The 26,656-nt window shown below is 35.1% G+C and overlaps 1 protein-coding gene across 3 annotated transcripts in view; it reads left to right on the top strand.

Moving 5' to 3' along the window:
• Positions 1–26,656, top strand: part of LOC143256603 (eye-specific diacylglycerol kinase-like) — an 83,302-nt gene that overhangs the window by 30,926 nt on the left and 25,720 nt on the right. For all 3 annotated transcript variants that reach the window (XR_013031421.1, XM_076514019.1, XM_076514021.1), the window contains exons 3-9: positions 713–796; positions 8,689–8,766; positions 10,030–10,083; positions 10,477–10,545; positions 11,926–11,958; positions 16,517–16,669; positions 19,693–19,764. Coding sequence is in view for 2 of the 3 variants with exons in the window: in XM_076514019.1 (XP_076370134.1) it covers positions 713–796; positions 8,689–8,766; positions 10,030–10,083; positions 10,477–10,545; positions 11,926–11,958; positions 16,517–16,669; positions 19,693–19,764 (543 nt within the window). In the remaining variant the exon portion in view is untranslated. The remainder of the gene's footprint in view (positions 1–712; positions 797–8,688; positions 8,767–10,029; positions 10,084–10,476; positions 10,546–11,925; positions 11,959–16,516; positions 16,670–19,692; positions 19,765–26,656) is intronic.

Here is a 26,656-nt window from a genome sequence, read left to right as displayed (position 1 = left end):
GTGAGTAAACTAGTGATAAACCTTGTGGTTACCAGTCAAGATGTGAGTAAACTAGTGATAAACCTTGTGGTTACCAGTCAAGAAGTGAGATAAACTGCTAATAAACCTAGTGGTTACCAATCAAACAGCGAGTTAAATTAGTAATAGACTTAGTAATTACCCATCAAACAGTGAGATAAACAAGTGATAAACCTGGTAGTTACCAGTCGCGAAGTGAAATAAGCAAATGAAAAATTTAGTATTTATCAGTCTTGAAGTGAATTATAGATATGATGCACCTGGTAACTACCAGTCACGAAATGAATCACACAATGTGACAAAGATAATACTTGACAGTTTTAAATTGATAGAAAACCCCTTAACTATTTATTGTAAACCAAATGTTTAATTAATTAGATGGTTGTTTAGGTTAAATATTTCTAAATTTCGTAAGTAGCCTATAATGGAGATTATTGACAGAAGAACTAAGTTTACCATCGTGAAAAGTAATGAACAAATATAAACTATATTTGAACAAAGAGTAAACTTATATTAGATAGTTCTTAATCTAATAACAAAATGTGTGTAGATACCACAATAACAATGGTTTTAAAGAATCAGGTTTCTTGTTTATAAACCACTTGAAATGTTCGAAATAAAACATATGAAAAGATACTCTCCAATATAATATTTTCCTTAACTTAGTGTAGAATATTACTATTGTTTTTTTTAGGAGACTGCTGTCAATGGAAGTCATCTTTGGGTCACCAGCACAACATCTGGAGACATGTGCTACGTTGGAGAAAACGACTGTTCCGTAAGTTGTAGTTACTTTTGTTGTATTTCAGTAATGGTGTACATTTTAAATCATGAGTATCATTGAGTTAACATCTCATCAATACAAAATGTAAGACAGATGAAGGTCTCATCATAGAGACAGAAATGCCATTAGAAGAAAAGAAAACGTTTGAGTTAGTTTCCAGTTTGTACGGAATTACAAAAGATACTCGAAACACTATTAAACGTATACAGTAACAATTGTAGCAAGAGATGTTGCATGTTGCTTGTAACAAAAAATGATGCATGTTGCTTTATAGGATCTCAATTTGTAAACGTTTTTATTTTATTTTAGAATATGCTGGACTGGTTAAATATAAAGTATGGTAACATTATTAGAGTATTTATAATATTATATGGTCTCGTGTTATTGCTTATCGTATTTTAGTTTTATATATGCCACGTGCATTTAAAAAATGTTCTTTCCCTCATGATTCAGCTTGAGCATTTATAACACCAAATATTGGAGTTCGTTCCCTGTTGTGGGTAAGGTACAAATAACCTATTATGCAGCTTTGCGTTTAACAATAACCAAAACGACCTGTTTCAAGATAATTAAAACGAGAGTTATAATTGGGTGACATATTTATACTCGGTATATCTTGTCAGTGTCTAAAAACCGGAGGTGGCTCAGCCGGTAAGTCCAAAGGTTTGTAACCCTAAATGTCAGATGGCAGAGCATAGTCAGACAGTTGTGTAACTTTTTAATTAACAAACCATTGACTAAATTCTTCTAGAAGTGACCAGTGTAATATGACTAATTTTTATATAAACAGATATCTATATAGATATTCGGTTAAAGAAATTTTCGCATAATTATTTTAAATGAAATATATTTATAAATTTAAAAAAAATCAAGTTCTATGCGATTAAAGACGTCTGTAAGTGCCACATTGAGGGAAGTCGAACCTCTGATTTTAGGGTTGTAAATCCGTAGACTTACCAATGTACTAGTGGGAATGTGCCATGCCACACAACTCTAAAATAATGTCATATATGTTTAGGTATGGATGACTGGCGCCTTGGCAAAAGCTAAAATCAAATAAATAAATAACAACTTTTAACAGCAGGCAGTATAAATGCTTTTATTGAGGTCGTCAACAGCTCTCTTTAAAACTGCTACATACTTTGACAGTACTTGGTCATCATCAGGAGTAGTTTCAAGTAAAACAAGAGCACAATATTTATGTATATATAACAGGTCATGTGACATTTTCTGTACTATTTAGGAAGTTTACTAACCGACCTTCCATTGGAGTTTCCAGCGAAAAGCTTACAGACTTGCAACGCTAAGATGTGGGTCTTTATTATGCGTGGTGGACAGGATACAGATAATCGGCAGTGTAGCAGTAAACGTACATGATACGTACTTACTAACTATATAGTTTGAACAATTCTAATAACATATATTTACTTACGATCTTTTGTGCATTGTTTCTTACAAGCTGTCCAAATATATTTCTTAAAATATCAAAACGTAACTACGTCTTAATGACCACTATGTTTCCAGTCTAGTTTTAATAAGAAACTCTCAATGCCTGTGAAGTTGAAACCTACAAACCTGGAGGCTTATAACACGAAGAACCCGGTGTTGGTATGCATGATGGGCGCAGCAAAGATAGCCAATTGTGTGGCATTGTGCTTAGTTAAAATCAGACTAGTATGTTAAAAATGAATATAATTCATATTGAAAACTTTTCAATTTTACTCATTTTTTGTGTTTTTGTTTTTCTTATTCATCAGCTATAACAATAATAAACCCTACTATCATATCTTGTTTTTGTTTTTATTATTTATCTCTCCGCTAGTACGGCGGTAAGTCTACGGATTTACAACGCTAAACCCAGGGGTTTGCTTCCCCGCGGTGACCTCAGGAGATAGTCCCCTGTGGCTTTGTTATAAAAAAAACACACACACCCTGTTCTCCCATGATAGAAATTAACTATCTATGGAACAAGTAGAACTTTCTTTTATTAACTAATTGTTTTCATAAAATATTCGGCTGTCTTTTTGTTACTTTCGTATTTGTGAAAATATGTTTTAAATATATGTTTGTATTTCTTCTTGTATTTTAAGATCGTTATTATAAAGTAATATATATATATATAAATTTCCACTTACTGAAATAAAAATAAAACAATAATAATTTTCATTGATTACTTAAAGCACGTTGTGAATTTGAGTTCGTGATAATTATTGTATAACGTTTGTCATCAAAACTCGCTGGATTAATGTTTGCAGTTCAAAGTGAAAACTATAATAATTATAGTTTCTCATTAAAGCAGTTGACTTATCAAGTACTATATTTGGTATTCTTATATAAGTGTCATCATTTTAACTAAATTGATTGGTCACTTTAGTAGAGCCGTGGAGGCGTTATTATATGACGGTCAATCCCATTATCCGTTGGTAAAAGAGTAGCCCAAGAGTTGTCGGTGGATGGTGATAACTAGCTGCCTTCCCTCTAATCTTACACTGCTAAATTAGAGACGGCTAGTGGAGATAGCCATTGTGTAGCTTTGAGCAAAATGTAAACCAACTTATTGGATCTTCTAAAATATCTAAACCTCTTATCGTATCAGTCAATCTGGGTTTTCGCTTCCAACCACCTTTACTTTCTATAAGGAATCTCTTTACCTTTAACTCTTAAAATATTATCTTTAAAGTTTTCCAACATTTTATCAGTGTCTCATAACTCAGCTGCTCACAGAAAATAATTCTTGTTGCATTTCTTTAAAATTTTCTTAAAATATATAAAGAAAATATTATCAAAAACAAACCAGTTTTTGTACTACATCAAAGTGTTTCTGCAGCTCAAAGTTAACCTGAGATATAAAACGTTTCATGTAAAGATACTGGAATTAAAATAGATATATATGAATATATTTTAAATATATTTTGTTCAGATTGGTGTAGATATTTCGTTTTTTTGTTTTTGAATTTCGCACAAAGCTACTCGAGGGCTATCTGCACTAGCCGTCCCAAATTTAGCAGTGTAAACTAAACGTATGTCAGAAAGTTTATTGGAATGCATATTTCTTTATCACTAAAGATTCACGAAACATGACATTTATTTAGTTATTACAGTAGACTGTAATAACCATATATATATATTTATATGTTTACAGGAGATAAGCTACTTTCTCTTACTTTAATTATTTTGTTACAAAATATTTACTGTATTTACTGTAAGTAACCAATCAAAGAAATTAGTATATATGTATAATATTTAATAAAAAAAACATCGAATATTTTCACAGTTTTTTCAACAGGAAAAGTAACCAAATATGTAATGATATAAATGTAATTTAAATAAGGGGTGACATAGAAAATTTTAATCTGTAAACAGTTTGTTTGTTTTGGAATTTCGCAAAAAGCTACTCGAGGGCTATCTGCGCTAGCCGTACCTAATTTAGCAGTCTAAGACTAAAGGGAAGGCAGCTAGTCATCACCACCCACCGCCAACTCTTAGGCTACTCTTTTACCAACGAATAGTGGGATTGACCGTCACATTATAACGCCCTCACGGCTGAAAGGGCGAGCATGTTTGGCGCGACTGGGATGCGAACCCGCAACCCTCGGGTTGAAAACATGTTCCTTTTACATTCTGGCTACAGAATTACAACTTTGGATGGTGATACAGAGTTGTAATTCCAGATTGGATCCGACACGGCCAGGTTGTTAATGCACTCGACTCGTAATCTGAGAGTTGCGAGTACGAATCCCCATCGCACCAAACATGCTCGCCCTCCCAGCCGTGGGGGCGTTATAATGTGACTATCAGTCCCACTATTGGTTGGTAAAAGAGTAGCTCAAGAGTTGGCGGTGGGTAGTGATGACAGGCTGCCCTCCCTCTAGTCTTACACTGGTAAATTAGGGACGGCTAGCGCAGATAGCTCTCCTGTAGCTTTGCGCGAAATTCAAAGAAACGAACAAACCTAATTACATACAATATACTTGTTTTCTATGAAATGTTACTCCTTCTGGGAAGATTGTTCTCTCCATTTATTAAGACTTTATTATTCATGGAATGCTTATTATAGACCTTTTTTTGTACCGTATTTTCTCTAAATGCTGAAAGTCATAAGTCTGACACAAAAAACAAACAGTTATTAGAATTATTTCATTCCTCGGGAGCAAATCAATGTGTTGGTTATTTCTGATTACTTGGATTTCTCTATTCGTATAACAATAAAACATGCATTAAATATTTTGCCTATGTTACATTTTACTATTTTACTACAAGCAACAATTACTGTATTTTTATTTTTGATAACTAACATCAACTGAAGACCATCAGATATCATAATTTTATTAATGTTTAATTTATTGGTGGTGACTGGACATATCATTGAAGTGCCCATTGTAGAAATGTCACCCTGTTGTCACAAGATTTACAGGTTTGGCGTGACACAGATGTGAGCCCCACCCCCGTAGTGCAGCGGTAAGTCTACGGATTTACAGCGCTAAAACAAGGGGTTCGATTCCCCTCGGTGTGCTCAGCAGATGGCCTGATGTGGCTTTGCTTTCAGAAAACACATGACTTGTTTACTGCTTATTGTAGAAGGGATATATTTGGCAGAACTTCGTTATTAACTCTTGTTATACCGTTTTAAGACAGATTATTGTTGTTGTTTTGAATTAAGCACAAAGCTACAAAATGGGCTATCTTTGCTCTGCCCATCAAGGGTATCGAAACCCGGTTTTTAGCATTGTAAGTCCGCAAACATACCGCTGAGCCACTGGGGGCGATTTTAAGATAGACAAGACACATTTCTAAAAGTTTCTTTTGTCGTTGTAGTTTTATAACCCCCAAAACAGAGGACTTGTAACCAAAATAAATGTATTACTTCTGGTCAATTAAACCTGAAGATATTGGAATTGAGGGTCAGATGAGTGTGATAGTTTAACTTAAATAAAGTTATTTAGAGAAAGCATGTAAATAACATTACTATTGTTAACTTTATTACAAGTAGCTGTAAACACATGGCTTAGATATGGCAATGACACATTAAAGTTTTTGTTCTAAATAATGTTCGAAAATAATACATTTATATAAAGTCCATTTCACAACAGATAGGTCCGGCATAGTCAGGTGGTTAAGGAACTCAACTCGTAATATAAGGGTCACAGGTTTGAATTCCCGTTATACTAAACATACGCCCCTTTCAGCCATGGGGACGTTATAATGTGACGGTCAGTCCTACTATTCGTTGATAAATGGGTAGCCCAAGAGTTGACGATTGGTGGTGATGACTAGCTTCCTTCCCTCTAGTCTTACACTGCTAAGTTAGGGACAGCTAGCAAACAAATACAGCAGATAAGATGTCAAATACAGAATTACTATAATTCAAAGATTACTAAATACAAAGGGTATACAAAAACATGCATGTGACACATTAGAATACGCTATTGCCCTATGAAAGATATTTAATTTTTAAAATACAAGTAAGAACTGTGTTTAATTATTTTATGTATTTATATTGCAATCTCATTGTCATTAAATCTCGTGATTCGTTATGTCAATGTTTGATCAGGCTTAGTGTCTGAATGCTTATTGGATTGATCTGTTGATGGAGTAGATTTATGTTTTATTATTGATGAGTTTGATCCACTTGAAGGGAAGAATTTCGACTTTAACACAAAGTTAACTGCTTCTGGAAAAATATATTTCTTCCTCAGTTTGTAGTTGTGTTTCTCAAAACGATTTTGAAGAGATTATCGTCCATAAATCTAGTAAACAAAAATATAATATTTCAAATCTATTTAGTAGGAAGTTTAGACAAGACAGATAAAATTCTTTAAGAGTTACCGTTACCATCGAGGTAAGCTATGTTCTTCTAACCAGAGTTTAAATTTTTAAAATGGTTCACGTTTTTGTATCTAACGTTGTTATTTGGCATACTTTATCACGATGGCTCTAAAACATTTTTTAGCCTTAAATTACACAAAAAGTAATTTCTTTGGCTTAGTATCACAGCAAAGTGTTCCTACTTTAATCATTTAAGAGTTATTATGCTTTGTTTCCTATATACCTTATGACTTAAGTAAAGTGTGGTTGGATGCTTGAACCAGGAAGTTAATCCTGATATTTTTTACTCACACTGTAAACTGAGTTCATTAAAAAAAAAACCTCACCTACGCGTTGTTTGGTATTTCAGTTTTCACTGGATGTGTTACTTACACTCGCAATCATAAACCTGCTAATATCAAATATCAGGCTAGGATTATGTGATGAACGGATAAATAAAAACGCATGTTATAAATTATAAAGTATGAATGCAACATAAGGTAATAACTAAATTATAATCTTTGTTATGAGAACATGAGATTTAATCAGGAGAAAATATAAAAGTACGATTTTTTATTCTTTTAAAAAAATCTAAATTAACTGACTTACAAATATTGTTTCGTCTAGAAGATGAGAGTATACATAAAAAAATACAACTGAGCATACATCATTAATATAATACTTTCTTAATTACCCTATCATAACACGAAATATTGTATGGAGTACATCTATTCTTAACTCTGGAGATTTATCTGTTATATTTACATTAAATATCGGACTAGTTACTGCTGAATGTGTTTTTCTGTTTTGTATTAATTTTGTTTAAATAAAAATATGGATGACAAAAGCCGGGTCTTGAACTTGGAATCTGTAAGCTATTTAAGATTAAGTCCATTCTCCACAATTTACACTATTAGAGCTCCATACTACGTTATGCGGGCCCGGTATGGCCAGGTGATTAAGGCACTCGACTCGTAATCTAAGGGTCGCGGGTTCGAATCCCTGTTGCACCAAACATGCTCGCCCTTTCAATCGTAGGGGCGTTATAATGTGACGGTCAATCCCACTATTCGTTGGTAAAAGAGTAGCCCAAGAGTTGACGGTGGGTGGCGATGACTAGCCGCCTTTCCTCTAGTCTTACACTGCTAAATTAGGGACGGCTAGCGCAGATAGCTCTCGTGTAGCTTTGCGTGAAATTTAAAGCAAACGAACCAAACTATGTTATGGTAGGTACAAATACCAAATCATAAACAGTCTATTAACGACAACTCATACAAAAGTCTGTTTCTCTCATCGGTTTTTGCCCTTGAAACAATTCAATAGTAAGATTCCAAAACATAGTGACGAATAAAAATAAAATATGCACTCAACCTAACCTCTTAAATCGGAGAATAAATACAATATAATTGTCTATTGAGCCGTTTATAACCGTCTTTTGTTATTTCATGTCTTATTTCGATAAAGAAAATTGCATTTCGTTTGTTTTTAAGTGAAGGAGGCTGACTATAATGCATTGTTGGCAAAATGTTTGGATTTTGATACAGTGGATGTATCTAGCACAATAAGCGCTCATGTTAATCCGAGAGGATTTTTACCGTTAGGTGCCACCGTTATTTGTAGTTTTACTGAGCGCAGGAAAAGACAACTACTGAAATTATCACATTTTGACAGTAAATTGTCATTTCTACAAGAAGTGTTAAAGGGAAGATATTCAATTCAAATCAGTATTTTCGATATGGTACAACAAAACCATTGCATCTGTATAATAACAAGATAGAAATATCTTGAGCAACAAATATATAATCAAAGATGTTCATCTCTTTATGTGTTTTTTTTTTATTTTATTTAAGATTTTAGGTTTTTTTGTTGCTGAGATCTCCAGCTATAACGATGAATTTTATCTCTTTCAGTAACAATGTAAAATACTGATTGTTTGGTATGGTATGGAATATTTATTTTCGAGTTAGTTTTTGTGCGTACATTTATAAATCTTTGATTAGCTTTGTTTCTCAAAATAATTATCTACACCTAGATAATCTACTTTGGGAATCTGATCAGAATTTTTTATTATTTGCTTTTAGAAACAAGGTCTTCGAATAAAGTGCACAGCCTGTAAGATATCCGCTCACCTCGGATGTATCGATATACTTATTGATAAGGTAAACAAAGGTGATCTTTAAAAGTGGACATGTTTTGTAAGTAAATTATTACAACTAAAAATTTATCGATTTTTAAAGTGTACCTCAGCAATGTTTCTATGAACCTGTCAATAAAGCCCTAAAGGAATACCCAGTGAGGAACCATCCTTCAAAAATCTGTCAATAGGGGAAGGGTTGGCAAAGTGAGTCACGTGGCCTAATTACATAATAAAACATTTTAGCCACTCACAAGTGCGCTTTTCACATTGCGTATTGTGACGTCATAAAATTTTAGATCTTCCTTTTCCTGAGTCTCGGCACCTCTGAGCAACACGGAAAAGTAAGAAATTCACCCATTTTCACCAATATCCCTCACTAAACATCATGTGATGCCTTGTTTTACACCATTTCACAATCTCCATATCGTACTCAACCCAAAGAATGTCAAGTTGGCTTTTCATACGGAACAAAATTTTATCTATTTTAGATAAAAGGTTCATCAGACGACGATTTTCTTCAGGCATGACATCTTAGGCAAAGTGAGCCATGGTCGTGGGCATAATGCTAAATCATCATCAAACAACGTCTGATTCTTTGTGTTAAATGAATAAATTAGCAATGTTTAACAACAGTAACAATAGCAGCAGCAACAACAACAATATTAATTTTATCAGTAAGTATTTTTATTTACTTATTTATTTATTTATCGTTTGTGGTTTAACGAGGGTTAGCATATTTTCTGCTTGTAGATGGTCTCAAAGTAACAGCTGGGTCGTTTCTGAAAAAATCTTTCGGAACAGTAGACCTTCTTTCGTAACACCATGAAACATCAAATTCAAATGCTTCAGGTGCTCAACTAATCGGCGTTATTGGTGTTACGAAAGAAGGACTACTGTGAAATGATGATTGCTACATAAATCTCAATGATAAAGTGTACTAGGGCAAAATGAGCCGTTAGGCCCACTTTGCCTATGGTGAAAGGCAACGTGGGCCATTGAAAATAATTTTTATATTTTATTATTTCTTAAAGCTAAGAATAATAATGGCAAATTATTTCTTGTGATTTACGGAAGAAACTATCCTTATCACACACTGAAAACCAACAAGGGGGACATCTATACATAAATCATTTTATCACTGAATTAAGTTAGGTGGCCCACTTTGTCCACCCATCCACTACGTATAAACATATTTCGTAAAATAATACATATTTTACTGTTTTGTTAATGCGTTATACAGATAGTTACTGCGATACATCTGTACCAATTTTTAATTTCTTTTCAGAAGTTCTATTGCAAGCCTACTTTTAAGGACGTTGGAGTTAGGCAGTACAGAGAAGTAAGTTGTTTTATAACAATGCAATTTAGGGAAATTAAATATCTTAGGACTCTGTATATTTTAATATTTTCTGAACATTTATTTCTTACTTGTGTTTTATTTTATTATACCAACCAGCAGTATATTATTTTTTAAAGAAAATAAAAGCTCTTTGTATTTTCCTTTCTTTTATTGAATAATTTAATATGTTTACCCATATACCTGGCTGTCTTTGTGATTGTATACTTGTCCACAGAGACTTGCATAACTTTGTCTGGCTTCCTTTTTTTCTTCACGTTCGTAACATTATTTCTAGTATCCTATGATTTTGTTCGCTTAAATTTAGCTTATTAGGAAACGTTTATGACTGTCTTGCTTCAGTTTTGACTGTGATAATGGTGTTTTTCTAACTAGCAAACAGTGATACGTCATCATTGGGTTCACCGGCGCAAGCAGACAGGTCAATGTAGACAGTGTGGAAAGGTGAGAAACGTTTATGTCGCTAACTGTAAAAACCATATTGTAAATACGCGAAGAGGATGGAAGGGTGTGGAGATTTCTATGTTTACTTATTAGAAAGTCGTACATACATATTTCATTATTTAGTTTAGATTTTTAAAATGCACATGTTTCACATTCTTCCTTTGTCACCATGTTCATCCGGTTGCTACAACTTTTAACGGAGTTCAACATACATTTAGTTTCTTAGGAACTTGAGCAGTTTGCAAAATATTTAAAGGCTACTTCCCAAATTGTTTCTATTTTTCTTAACAGTAAACTTAATTCTAGGTTTCTCTAAAAGTGCTGAAAGGATTTCGGCGAAAATTGGTATACATTTGGACTATGACCCAGCTTAGAAACAATTCGTTTTTAGAGTCATCATCACAGCAAGGTCACAAGAATAAAAAAAAATCGTCTATCTGTTAACATTTTTTTACACACTATATTAACTCCTTATTTAGTGTGTGTGTGTGTGTTCTTATAACAAAGCCACATCGGGCTATCTGCTCAGCCAACCGAGGGGAATCGAACGCCTGATTTTAGCGTTGTAACTCCGGAGACATACCGCTGTACTAGCGGGGGGCGCTTATTCAGTCAAAAACGATTGTGTTTTGATGAAACTTGGCAGACATATGTAGAATATTATTTCTCATTGTCCCGCACAAAAGTGATCCGTGCGTCCATTGATAACGACGGACATACGAACACATTTTCATAATTTTTGAGACCTGAATTTGTTAAATACTACATGGCAGGTGTATGCTCTACTATGTGTTCCTCCAGTTGTTGAATGTGATACCGATAAACTAAAAACTTTTAACACAATGTAATGTATTGTTTTTATTTTAATAATGGCGTACTCGTAATGCACTATTAAAAGTTGTGATACACGAATAATATTTTGTGCTTTGTTTTTATAAATCGATTGTAATATAAATGTATTGCTTTTAAATCTTCGTTTAAAATAGTTCTTACCCAAATTCCCAGTTTACGAATATGTTTAGAAACGTTCTGTTACTTTTAATGTTGACATGGTAAATTTGAAGTTCATCTCAATACGTCACGAACAAAAGTGTCACTACGTAAGTTATGGATAACTGTTCAACTACAGTTTAGATTAACTGATATTTTGCCACTTCATACTTAATGTTTGACAATAAAGATTCGGTAATGTATTTACAAGAACCTACCCCAGACAAAGTGTGTATTCACTGTTATAATTCTGCTCTTTAACATTATAATGTTTTCGCTTTTTTTTTCTATTAAAACATTTCCACAACTAATGACGACATTATTTGAATAAAAAAATCTTAATTAGCCTAACCTATTTTCAAGATTTATTATGTTTTGTTATCTTTACAGGCTTTTCAGTCCAAGCTGTCATTCAGCAACAAGGTGAGGTCCTAATTTCTTCTCCTTTATTATTGAAAACAATTACCCACAATTCGGATTGCCCTGGTGTTTAAAAGTTTAATTTATATAAATTAGTTTGGTGTTTTGATACTAGGTTTTTCGAAATCCAGTACAAACATTAACAAGACATCAAAACACAAGTGCTACCTTGAATTCATTATATTTTATATTTCGAAACTTGCAACTGAACGTTAAGACTTTCCTCGTCCACCAATTCCCTCCCCACCAAGAACTCAGTTGTGGGTCTGAGGGTTTATAACGCTAAAAATCAGGTTTCGTTACTTCGTAGAACACAGACTTGAGTAGCAATGCGCTTAACAACAAACAACCAAAAGGTTAAGCCTCGTTTTTGACATGGCACTCAGTCACGTGCTAATCATCTAGATCAGTAAAACGTGAAAAAACACATTGTTTATGAACGCACTTCTTCCGTTTTTCATCTATTTCTCCAACGAACTGATATATAATATGAGCATAGTTCTATATTTATTCATAAATAAACATGATCTGTGTAAGCGCGTAAGGCGTGCAACTCGTAATCCGAGGGTCGCGGGTTTGCGCCCGCGTCGCGCCAAACATGCTCGCCTTCCCAGCCGTGGGGGCGTGATAATGGTATTCGTTGGTAAAAGAGTAGCCCAAGAGTTGGCGGTGGGTGGTGATGACTAGCTGCCTTCCCTCTAGTCTTACACTGCTAAATTAGGTACGGCTAGCACAGATAGCCCTCGAGTAGCTTTGTGCGAAATTCAAAAATTGAGCTCTTGAGGAAGCACTCACGAACTGAAATTGTAGTATTAATAATAGAGAATTGTAAACAAAAAAACATACTTAAAGAAAATAGTCCTGGATCCTGCATTAGTCACAATTTTTCCTTATCTGTTAACATGGCGAAGGATATTTTTTACACTATTTCCAATCAATAAGTCAGTTTAAAATGAACGAACTTTGAATAAACTTGGTAGGCATATGTAAAATGTTTTTCCTCATTGTTCTTCCAGAAATGACCTGAGTCCGTTGAGAGCCTCACAAAACAAAGTTTGAGTCAGTTTGTACCTATTTTGTTCGATACCAGTCATTGTGTTAAAAATAGACAACGTAAGCAGCACTTTAGAATGGTTCGAGCTTCTCTCTGACTGAGTATTTGGGTATTGATGTTAAATACCCAGAAGGGTCAGGTGCATTGGACTTCTTCCTTAGAATGACAATCACATTGGAGCTCCAGTTTCAAGCTTGGCGGACATAGCCTTGTCTTAGGCCTCTGCTAGACTATTACTGGCCCTATTTGATTTCAAGCAATATCTTTCTGGTGTATTTATTTTCGTATTTACGTGCCTAACTTAACTATTTTGTGTACCTTATTTTAATTTCGTTAAAGTGTACGTTTTGATACCTTCATCATTATTGTAAAGTATTTTTTACCATCATTAATAATAACGATTTATTAAAATAAATGTCCATTGTGTTCTATGAAAATTAATTGTATGTAAGAAATCAGTAGTACACAAACATTTAAATTCGTCAACCGATCTAAAGCTACAGTGATGAATAATTTCATTAAATCTTATAAAAAAACCTGATTTTAAAACAACATTCTTCTGTAGATTTACCTCTTATGTACGCTAACCCTAATCTCCATAAATCTCCTATTAAATTTTGATTTATTTCCAGTTCAATAAAAACAATTATTAAACAACCGGCCATTTTATTAAATAAACTACTTGATATTTTATTTGATAGAATTAAAAATGTAACTATTAATAATAAAGATACTTCATGGATAATGAAAAATAATGAACCCATTATAAAATGTCTGAGAAATTGTGAACAAATAAATAATATTCAAGCATTCACTTTCATCACACTTACACCATAATTTCATTGAGAGAGTTAATTTTTGTTATGAATGCATTAATAGAATATCTCTGCTATCCTTTGAAAGAACTGGAGAAAGAATATTTGGCTCCAAAATCATAAAAGATATATTAACTTTCTGTATTTATAATAATTATATATTTCTCAATAACCAGGTTTTTTAACAAGTAATATGAGTTCCAATGGGAGCTAACTATTCTACTTGTATAACTAATTTATATCTTTACTTTTACGAGAATAGATTTATTGAAACTATACGAATCCAGGTATTTTACCTTAACTTACAGATATGTAGATGATTTAATTAGTGTAAATAATCCTGAAATAAATATTATTATCAGGAGTATTTATTCAGCAGAATTAGAAATTGAAAATACGTCAATACCCAATGTAGAAGCACATTATTTAGATCTATAAATGAGCAATAATTGATAATGATATCGATAAAATTATTTTTGATAAAAGAAAATACTCTGCCTTTCCAATATATGACTTAACCTCTTTTAATTGTTGTTGTTTTGAATTAAGCACAAAGCTACACAATGGGCTCTCTGTGCTCTGCCCACCACGGGTATCGAAACCCGGTTTTTAGCATTGTAAGTCCGCAGACATACTACTAAGCCACTAGGGGGGTCCTTCTTTTAATAGCATTTATAAGCATTATAGTTTCACAATTATTCAGATATTGTAAAATTTGTAATAAATTACAATGTTTTATTAGTAATGTTGAAATACTGATAAAAAATTAATACTTAATGGATTTAATAAAGAAACTTTAAATAAAATTATTAAAATATTTTGTTATAAATATAAAAATAAAAATTAAAGGAATTTTGCTGAAAGTTTCTGATCAGTATTATAAGTTGTCAATAAGGTCATTTAAACAACTTGGCACTACTTTTACGCGGATGAACACCTTGTCACATTTAAAGGCTATTTTGAGTCTGAATATTGGTAGCTACAGTTGACTTAATCGATGATGGTTGGGAGTTATACTAGTTAGTTTGCATAACAGGTTGGGATTATCTACACTAGTATAATTTGTCTACTGTGCGACTAATTAGTGCTTTTACATCTTTAATTGAACATGAACCCCAACTTCAGGGTGTAAGTTTATCTTACTTACCCCCACGTGGCATTACCTTATTCTGTATCTTTTCTTTTTTCTTCTTTCACTTTCTCTTTACTTTGGAGAGCAGTCATCTTCCTACAATTGTCTACATGCATTCAAAGGTAATATAGGTGTGGGATGTTGTAGGCTTTAGAACCTAAATCTCGCTTTCCTAATTTCTGTTTCTTTTTATAATTTTCTTATCATTAATTTTTATTAATTTCTTCACGTGAGGCTGAAGTTAGAACGTTTAGACTAATAGTCGGTGTATCTCCACCATAATGTGGGTCCTACTTTTTCAGTCACCTCCAAAACCTAGGGTACATTTTATATCACATAGTATAGCCTGTATCCTGGAGATACGTTTGATTTGTGCAGCATTTTTTATTTTTGTCTGGGCTTGTTTTATTTTATTTGAAAATTATATATAAATAGTATAAATAGAAATTACGTGTTCACATTATAACATTGTTTCAACAAATTCTCACGCATGTCAAATTTAGTTCACAATTAAATATTATTATTTCTAAATGTGAAATACGAAATAACTTTACCCTTCCTCACATTTTACCAGTTTAAAGATTCGTCAAGAAATAATAATTGGTATTTTAACACATTAAGAGCGATAAACAGAACTCTTCATGACAATTGTATGTGATTCTGTTAAATTCTGGTCGAATTAGTCAAGTCCTCGTCCCATCAAACATGCTCACTCTTTCAGCCGTGGGAGCGTTATTACGTGACGGTCAATACCACTGTTCATTGGTAAAAAAGTAGCCCAAGAGTTTACGATGGGCGATGATGACTAGCTGCTTTCCCCTAATCTTTCACTGCTAAATTCGGGACGACTTACTTAGATAACTCTCGTGTAGGTTTTCGTGAAATTTAGAACAAACCAAATAGACTGTTCGAATTACAAAATTATTACCAGCTGAAAAACGAGATTAAGAATACACACTTTATCTTCTGGACCTCTACTGTATCTTGCTGTAATTTCTAGCAACGGGTCCTGAATAAAGATCTGAAAACACTGACAAAGGTACAATCTAAAATAAACAGTTTTATCATTCATATGTAGAAATGAGCAGTTTTTCCACTATACAAAAACACAAAGCTTTTTTCCATATGTTCCATGACCAGATGGTATTAAAGAGAAGGGAAGAAATAACATGCTGTTCTAACCTTACGACATCCGTCATAAAATACACAGCTTGTGAGCAGTTAGTCCTAATATGTCGGTTATCATATTGGCAATAAACCAATCCATGAACTAATAACATTCTATGGCATTGAAAAGAACAACACTGAAAAGAAAAATATGCTGTTTTCGAGAATTTTATCTCTATGGAGTTAGATGAAGGGGTCCACCCCCAACTCCATCAAGACCCTCATTATGTATCACTATGTCTAGTTTAGGGCTGAGTATTCAAGAAAAGTGGAAGTGTATAAGAAGCAGATATGACATGCGTATAAGTTTTCCCGAGCACAAACTTTGCTTTATGTAGTAAGTGAATAAAATGATGAAATTATAGTTCCAACTTTAAATGCTATTTCTTTCAGGAGATTGTTGCCATTAGCTGTTGCTGGTGTAAATCAGCCTATCATAATAAAGAACCGTGTTTTAACTTGCATAAACTAGAAGAACAGTGCACCCTGGGAAGCCATGCTGACGTCATTGTCCCTCCATCTTGGATAGTCAAACTGCCGAGGAAAGTAAGTGGATTTTAAGTTATTTTTCAGATTATTAATTTGTAACTGGTAGTTATTGGTTCTGCTTGTTTGTGCTCGTGCCTTATATATTTGGAGTGGTTAGTGAACTGATTTCGTTGTTCGCTTAGTTCAATGTATTTTCATGTAAGTGTGTGTTAGGACTTTCGTGTACATTTTTCCTGATGTTAAGTGTGAGAACAGTGACTCAACGTAAGTAACAATGTAAATAAACCTAAACGAACAAGGATAAAATAAGACATAATGTTGCTGAAATAAGAAGTTTCACCATTAGAAAGTTGGTTTGTATGACATAGTTCATTAAAACAAACTATTGCTTAAAACTAGCATACGAAAACTATCGATTGACCTTTTTAAGGAGTTTCAGAATGTCTTACTTTGAATAGAATCTTAACTAAACTGATGTCTTAAGTATCAAGTTGAATTCAAACAGCCCACCATTTAAAAGGTTATGTCGTCGTGATATTCAATTAGGTCTTTGCAGAGAGACATGCTGTTTTCCAATTGCTTCTTTCTATCAATTCAGTAATTATAGAATATCAAGATGTCGGAAAAACATTATTTTGTTTTATTTCTTGACTATTACTCCGCTGTATTTTGGTTAACGTATACAGAATTTGGTAAAAAATATTTTTTTTTACAGGTTCAATACTTATATCATTAAAAAGTGGGATACTCTAACTTTTGTTAACTTTATTGGGTAAAAAGGTTAAACAAACCCATAATTTTAGAAGGTTTTGGTCAACTGCTCAGCCTGGTTCGGACTAATTTATGTGGAATTGGTACAAACATACTTTTACAGATCCCAAGGAGAGAGGTAGATAATTTTGCATTTTTTCTCACTTGGTCAATGTTTTAACCAAAGAATGTACAGTTTCGGGTTTGTGTGACACTGCGTGTGAACTATTTTACTTGGTATTTCTCACTAAGTTACCTACTTTAAAGTTCCAAGCAATTATATGGACAGTTTTCGATTTTTCTGGTTTTCCACGATTTATCTCGTCTCAAAATTGGCCATGTTGGGATTGCGTGGCGGAGACGTTTTGTATTCGCCCACAAATGTTAACCTTTTTTAATTATTTAAATTCTTATTAGCAACTAGGATAGACTATAAGAAGTTTCCAATAACAACTTTATTTCCATCTTGTATATTGTGTCATAAAGGAATAAGTCAAGAGTATATAAGTAAACAATTGATATATTACAAACTACAAAAACTAGAAACTGTCCCTTAGGAACATCCTATCTGATTTGACAAAATTGAAACAATAACTATATTATTGATCTTGTAGCACAGCGATCAGAATTACAGCCAGAGGATCACCATCAGCAACTTTGGTTAAAATTAGAAATGAAATAAAAAATCCTATAACCCGAGCACTTTTGGAAGGTGGACCTTTCTTCTTCAGGGGCAATTTGGGAGTGGTTATAATCAAATAGTTTAAGTCTTAGGCATCGTGCCAAATCATGTTCTAAAAATGCTTCAACAGTCGCGTGGATTCTACCACCAATGCTAGAGGAAATACTCTAATGGTGGAAAGTATGCTTGTATTCACATTGAATATAAAAACATAATTTTCTAAGAAAAACAACCAAAAAAGGACATATAAATGTATGGTTTAAGTGGCTAATCGAACAAACCTTTATTAGGACTGTTAAAGTATTTAACGCTTTTTTGAATAAACATGTTGAAAGCAGAATTAAAATCAGAGATGTATTAACCACCTTCAAATGACAAGGTAGACGTCATGGGTAAGTGAGAAATAAGGAAATTAGAAATATATGCAAGAGAATGATTCGGATGTCATTGTTGCCTGAGTCAATGATTTAATGAAAACGTTAGATTCACTAGTATCGTATTAAGGCTTAGTGGGGTCTTAGTTCCAGATAATATTTGGGAATAATAATATTAACTCAATCTTGCCTCGATCTTTTTCATTTGGGTGGCCAATGGGGCCTCAGTATAGCCGGGTCCCAAGGTGGAACTATACGTTAATCTGGTACTGACTAGCATAGGTGAGCTTAAGTTACACTAAGTAGAATCTATAAAGAACTAAAATGTGTTTGTAGGTGAATATAAATGGTTATTAATATCTGTTTGTTTGATTTTTGAATTTAGCGCAAAACTACACGAGGGATGTCTGCGCTAGCCGTCCCTAAGTTAGAAGTGTAAGAGTAGAGGGAAGGCAGCTAGTCATTACCATCCACCGTCAACTCTTGGGCTACTCTTTTACCAACGAAAAGTGGGATTGACCGTAACATTATAACGCCCCCACGGCTGAAAGGGCGAGCATGTTTGGCGCGACGCGGGCGCGAACCCGCGACTCTCGGATTATGAGTCGCACGCCTTACGCGCTAGGCCATGCCAGGCCAACATGCCTGTCCTAACAGCCGTTAAAACGTTATAATGTGACGGCTAGTCTCACAATTTCTTTTTAAAAGAGTAACCTCAAGAGTTGATGGTGGTTGACTAGCTTTCTCGCCTCTAGTCTTACACTGCTAAATTAGGGACGGCTAGCGCAGATAACCCTCGGGTAGCTTTGAGCGAAATTCAAAAATAACCAGCGTTTCTAATTTTACGTACAGAACCACAAAAAAAAATCTTATTTTTCACGAGCAAGACTGGTTCGTATTTTGAACTGCAAAATTGAAATTTTAAATTAAAGAAATTACAGACGTTACCAGAAAAATGTGAAAACAAAGTGTGAATGATGCGTCATCCATCCACACGTACCAGTTGTTATTTGTTCAAACACACGATTCTGGATATTACAGTTTTAATACTTAAATAATCCGAGTGTTTACAACAATTAATTACTTCTGTATAATAATATACATCGTTCGTATCGGGAAATATTGGACTGTCTTGGACTGTGCTAATTAAATAATTACAGGGTATGAGTCTAACAGTGATACTGTTAGCCCAGGCCTTTCCTTGTAATATGAAGTCGTTGATTTATTTGTTTTCATAAATTCGCTGCCAGATTTTCTTCACACTGTTTTCATAGGGAGCCTTCAAGTCGTCACTGCGCAGTTCGCCAAAGAAAAACGGATCCACAAGGAGAAAACCGGAAAAAGAGGTGAGACCTCTAATTGACTTTGATGGATGGTCAACGCGAAATATTGTATGTTTGTTCTAAAAAATACACGTCTTGCTTTGTGTAGGTATTTTTGAATTTTAGGAAAATATAATTTTCGTTTTTAAAGATGACGTTCCAAATCGGAGAGCCTTGCTTGGTTTATAAAACCTCTTTTAATGAGAAATCCAGCCGGTGGTCTAGACTGATTTTAATTGAGGAAGACGGAGCTTAGAGCTTTATCAGTAATTGCTTTTTTCCTTTGTAACTAACCTAATTTCCCAAATAGAAACAGTAATGGTCTATTTGCTATTTATGGAAAATCCGGTTGTACCCGTTGTTTGAAAACTATTTTATAAAGAGACTTCAAGATGTAGGTATAATTAAAAGAACAACGTGTGCACGTCAGTGGGGAAGTTTTCTAAGCCTCATTAAACTATGAAAGAATGAAACTAAAAGTAGGAAAGGTGACCGTATGCGTGTGGGATGGATGTTGAGTGTACTGTGCATTGCAAAGAAAAAGGGATTTAGGGAATGAATCTCTAATCCCCCAGCCCATCTCGTACAGCGGTGTTAATGTGTTAAGGTTTTGCGCGTTAATTTAGTTATTTGTTTCCAGGCATTTAAAATAGTAGTTCTCTCGCCGTGCTGAGATTCAGTACTTTGTCCCGGTACACAGGTTTTGAAATAATGACTAGATCTAGTGTTTCTTTGTAGATGAGTTGATTGATTTTCAACGTACTACTCAAAATGTCTTTTATTTGTTTGTTTTTGAATTTCGCACAAAGCTACTCACGGGCTCTGTGCTAGGCGTCCCTAATTTTGCAGTGTAAGACTAGAGAGAAGGCAGCTAGTCATCACCACCCACCGCCAACTCTTGGGCTACTCTTTTACCAACGAATAGTGGGATTGATCGCACATTATAACGCCCCCACGGCTGGGAAGGTGAGCATGTTTGGCGCGACGAGGATGCGAACCCGCGACCCTCGGATTACGAGTCGCATGCCTTAACACGCTTGGTCATGCCGGGCCATGACTTTTCTACATGAGGTATTTAGTTGATATCACGTACTGCAGGATAGGTTTTAACTCGCAGTCATTGAGATGCCCTACACGGCCTTCAGATTTGTTAAGAATCCCACTCACCTAACTTGTTACATGTGTTGTCTAAACAGTCCAGTTAACTATTGTACTCACCTTAAATATACATCCCTGTCTTTATATTTAAAAACTTTGTACATTCAAATAAAAAAAATATGTTATGCACGCGAAGCACGGGTATTCCTCCTAAAAATTCATAATAAGAAAATACTTTCGTTGTAGTTTGTGTTTGGTTACAGTCCATTTCAAAGGTTATTTTCGATACTTTTACGTGAATGCTGTAATTGTTTTTCTGATATGTTAACGCACACTAATATCTGTAGTCATTACTGTTTAACACCTTATAGCACATTTTTTTTAATTTTCGTTTATACGTAAAAGCAATCTTCTGGTCTAATTCAAGTCGACTGATTGTTAACGTGGTTACAACAACTTCATGTTTGAAACAGTTGATTGTAGAAATTGAGTAAACGAAACGAACCACAATAGAAATTATGAAACAGACTCACAAAATATTTTCCACTTTTTAATAAATGTAGCTTATCTTGACATCCTACACTTGAAAATCAATTGTAACGTTGTGAAACTTTACGCAATGTTTACAAACTATACTGCGAAGATTTTTAAAGTCATTATAGTAACAAGCCATAAAGTGTATACATAGTAATAACAATAACGTGAGTATCATATTGTCAGATTGGACGAATTTTGATTAACAAGCAAATAATGCTGAAAAAAGACACACCTCCACAGAGACTTCAACAGAAAAATTAAACAAGTTTTTGTATATGTTTCTTACTGCTATAATTAAATGAATATATGTTATAATAGCCTTCTTCTGGTATGGGGCCTGGCATGGCCTAGCGCGTTAAGACGTACGCTTCGTAATCTGAGGGTCGCGCCGAAACATGCTCACCCTCCCAGCCGTGGGGGCGTTATAATGTTACGGTCAATCCCACTATTCGTTAGTATAAGAGTAGCCCAAGAGTTGGCGGTGGGTGGTAATGACTAGCTGCCTTCCCTCTAGTCTTACACTGCAAAATTATGGACGGCTAGCACAGATAGCCCTCGAGTAGCTTTGTGCGAAATTCCAAAAAAACCAAACCAATCTTCTGGTATGAATTACACTGCTCAAAAATTAAAGGAACAAGTACATATTTCAAATTAAAGGCTGTTGTTGTTTTGAATTAAGCACAAAGCTACACAATGGACTATCTGTGCTGTGCCCACAACTGGTATCGAAACCCGGTTTTTAGCGTTGTAAGTCCGCAGACATACCGCTGGGGGGCCAAAAAAATTAAAGGAACAAGTACATATTTCAGTATAATTTTGTCATAACTATATTTATGTATGAAAAATATATCCGTTCATCTACAAGTGCATTTTTTAAGCTTGAGAGTGACGTTTGAAGTAACCCAAACAAAATTCGCCTCACTCAAGGAGAATACAACTCAAGGTACCCTATATAAGGTTGTTACGTGAGAATACAACTCAAGGTACCCTATATAAGGTTGTTACGTGAGAATACAACTCAAGGTACCCTGTATAAGGTTGTTACGTGAAACTATGCATTCCTCATTAATTCTCAAAACAAACATCAACATGCATCTTTTGTGGCTCGTTTGGTCAGTGTGTACCTTCATCTTGTGTACTCAAGCAGTCAGGCGCCATCTGACAGAGAGCAAGGTGGCCAGGGCGGTCCAGATGTTGGAGGATGGTCAGACCGAAAGGAGGATAGCATAACGCGTCGGTGTGTCACCAAGTGTCATCAATCGACTTTGGCGACGCTACCAAGAGATGAACTCTTATGGCAGGAGAGCATATAAAGGCCGTCATCGCTGCACAACAGTCAGAGAGAACCGGTACATCGTGACTACCGTTCTGCGGGACAGGTTAGTTACGGCTCGGTCACTGCGAAATGACCTTCAGCATTCCACTGGAACCCGTGTGTCGACTCAAATAGTACGCAATCGTCTGCACGAAGGACGCCTTAGGACCAGACGGCCTGCAAGAGGAGTTATTCTGACAGCGCGAAACCGTGCAGCCAGGTTGGAGTGTGCTCGTCAGCACCTGGACTGGGAACTTCGTCAATGGGCCATCGTGCCGTGGACAGACGAGAGCAGGTTCACTGTGTCTCGTGATGATGGACGTGCGAAAATACGGAGACGCCGATAGAGCGAGTCTCCACCTGTAACGTTGTGCAAGTCGACACATATGGAGGAAGTTATGTAATGGTCTGGGCAGGCATATGCTTAGGTGGCCGCACGGACTTACGCATACTCGACAAGGGGCTCTGAACGCACGACGACATAGAGACAAAATTCTAGAACCCATTGTGAGGCCTTTTGCCGGTGCTGTTGGCGATGGGTTCATTCTCATGCAGGTTCAGGCGCGAGCCCACGTCGCTAGACTGTGTATGAACTTCTTTGACGAGGAAGGAATAGAGACTTTTGAGTGGCCCTCCAGATCTCCAATTTTAAATCCGATTGGGCATTGTTGGGATATGTTGACGAGGCGTGTTAGTGAACGCCAGCACCCTCCTCAGAATGTATAGGAACTCCAACAAGCCCTGGTAGACGAGTGGGCTGTCATACCCCAAAATAACATGGATAGACCGATTCGAAGTGTGCCAAATCGATGTCAGGAGTGTGTCACAGGCCGTGGAGGTCACACTAGATATTGAATGTTTCAAACATTTTTTGAATGAACGCATGTAAACTGTTTAAAGTATTGTTTTGTATGGAATATCAGTTTTGGTCATTTCTAAAACGTTTATTTCTCCACGATTCGCCATTCATCACACATTAAAAAATGGACACAGATGGAACAGAAATGAGGCAACTTATCCAAAAGAATAAAAATATTACCACATTTGGAACACGGAGATAAATTATATAAAAAAACGTACTTGTTCCTTTAATTTTCTGAGCAGTTTAGTTTCGACTGAAATGTTAAACCAATTTATTTTTCGAAAATTGAATGGTTTGTTTTGAATTTCGCGCAAACCTGCTCGAGGGCTATCTGCGCTAGCTGTCCCTAATTTAGCAGTGTAAGGCTAGAGTGAAGGCAGCTAGTCATCACCACCCACCGCCAACTCTTGGGCTACTCTTTTACCAACGAATAGTGGGACTGACTGTCACATTATAACGCCCCCACGGCTGAAAGGGCGAACATGTTTGGCGCGACGGGGATGCGAACCCGCGACCCTCGGATTACGAGTCGAACGCCTTAACACGCTTGGCCATGCCTGGCCATATCTTAATTGTACTACTCGAGGGATAATTACAGTAACTCTTATTGTTGTTTACCAACGAATAGTGAGGTTGATCGCCTCATTACAACGATTTCACAGCTAAAAAAAAAAGGGGTGAGAATTTTCTACATTTGGTTTCAATCTTTCGAGTCGCAGATTGCAAAACGAGCGCCTTAACCACCAGGCTGTTCCAGGCCTTATATTAATTACAAGTTTTGTAACGAAGGAGTGAGAAGTAAACTAACATGAAAGGAGCAAACATTCCAAGTTTAGGTTTGTATTCAGTCAGTAACTGACGTCTAAATAATGTTATGAATAATGATTTGCTGGCAGCGGTCTCTGCTGTCATCTTGTGCTGCTGAGAGAGATTAATAAAAAAGTAAAAATAGAGATAAAAACAAACAAACAAACTCTAGAACTCTAGAAACTCAACAACAAAGTTGAACTCTAGTTTGCTAGAGTTTAAATAAGAGTAATACTTTATACTGGTTGGAAGCAGTTTCTCAGAATTGTAAAATTTCAAACTTTAGGTAGTAATTATACCAGGCATGGCCAGGTGGGTTAGGGCGTACGACTCGTAATTCGAGGGTCGCGGGTTCGAACCCCGATCGCACCAAACATGATCGCCCTTTCAGCCGTGAGGGCGTTATAATGTTACGGTCAATCCCACTATTCGTTGGTAAAAGAATAGCCCAAGAGTTGGTGGTGGGTGGTGATGACTAGCTGCCTTCCCTGTAGTCTTACACTGCTAAATTAGGGATGGCTAGCGCAGATAGCCCTCGAGGAGCTTTATGCGAAATTCAAAAACAAACAAACAGTTATACCAATTTCGTATCATTACAAAAATAGATATATAAAATAAAACATCTGTAGCGTTTGGAGCGTTATGCGTGAAATTTCTGCGCAATATTACATCGTTTACATAAAATAATACAATATAATATAGGCAGCAATTAAAATTTCAAGAAAAACTGAAAATTTGTCGGAAAGAAAAGCTTTAACTAAAAATACAACGAAAATTTGGCGATTGTTTGACCAATTATTTTATTTAAATGAATTTAAAACCAAACATCGTAGTGAACTGGATTATTAAAGAGTTTATGTTAGTTAATGATGTCTTTGGATGGTTTCAAAATATATACTGTGGAAATAGCAAAAAATAATAATAACTTATAATTACTGCTAATAACGTCTTTTGGTTGAGTGAGACAATCAGATGTGAGAAATGACATTGTAGTGACTAGTGCCATCTGCTGAGTATTCTTGCAGTACTATGTGTTCGTTTTGGGTTTTTTTTTCATATCCGTAAAAATAAAAGCATTATAATTCTCAAAATAAACCGAAATGTTGCTTTCTGAGATTTTCTGAATAAATCATGAACTAATTTTCTAATAAAAGTGCTATTGTCACCGCAACTTCCTCAAATCTGATACCTTTTGTTTAACACTTGTATCTTTTGATTTCAACAGCTAAATAAACCATAAACACAGTGCAGTTAGTTTTAATCATTTAGCTTTCCTGATCCGTAACAATATTATTATTTATATCTGCACACAGAACAGCTGCCTCGAAAGAAGACTTCGAAACCTAATCAATTTGCAAAATTATTAATTGTGTTATCAGGAATTTTAAAAGTTGTTAATTTAGAGTATACTATCTTTCGATGTATTCCTGACCAACTGGATGATATCAGATCGTAAGTAAGAAAGGTTAACTATCATTGAAGTGAGGAAAACGTGTATTTAAATAACTTCCATATGTAGAATATTATAATTTGGAGAAATCTTCCAAACTTTTAACAACTGTTGTCACTGTTTAATATTTTCAAATCATTATAATAGCTCTTTAGCATAGATAAAATTATATTCGTATTAAACAGTACAGAGATGTAATGTTATCTAACCAGTTCAAAACACCGAGACAGATATTATATAAAAAAGTAACAATTTGAAAGAATCATCTGAATATCTGTGGAAAGAGTGAACTTTCATGTTGAACTAAGAGATATGTTTTACGTACTATGTATGCACTAAAGTTATTTGAATACAAAAACATTGTTTAACGATAATAAACATGGACACAGACGAGACTAGCTCATCGACCACATGCATCCGAAGCGTGTGCCTGACTTGGCTAGGTATGTAGGACGCTTGACTCGCAATTTACGAGTCACCGGTTTGAATCTCTGACCCGCCAAACATGTTTGCCCTTTCATTCACAGGGGCGTTATTATACTACGTTCAATCCCACTATTCGTTGGTACAAAAGGTGTCCAAGAGTTGGCAGTGGGTGTTGAGGATTGGCTTCTTTTCCTTTAGTCTTAAACTGAGTAACAAACGAATATTAATGTTTTAAATCAATTAGAACCTGGCATAGTACGCATGTTTGTTTATCTTAATTGTACCTCGAGGAATAACTACAGTAAGTTTCCTTGTTGTTTACTAACGGACAGTGAGGTTGATAAATACCTACCTACTCCATATTAACTTTAATATGACATTGAGAGTTGGCAGTGGGTTGTCAGGACTGGTTGCTTTTCCT

This window comes from Tachypleus tridentatus, chromosome 7, assembly GCF_004210375.1.
Source record: "Tachypleus tridentatus isolate NWPU-2018 chromosome 7, ASM421037v1, whole genome shotgun sequence".
Lineage (NCBI taxonomy): Eukaryota > Metazoa > Arthropoda > Merostomata > Xiphosura > Limulidae > Tachypleus > Tachypleus tridentatus.
The sequence above is the reverse complement of the archived record's forward strand: the minus strand, read 5'-3'. Positions and strand labels throughout refer to the sequence as shown.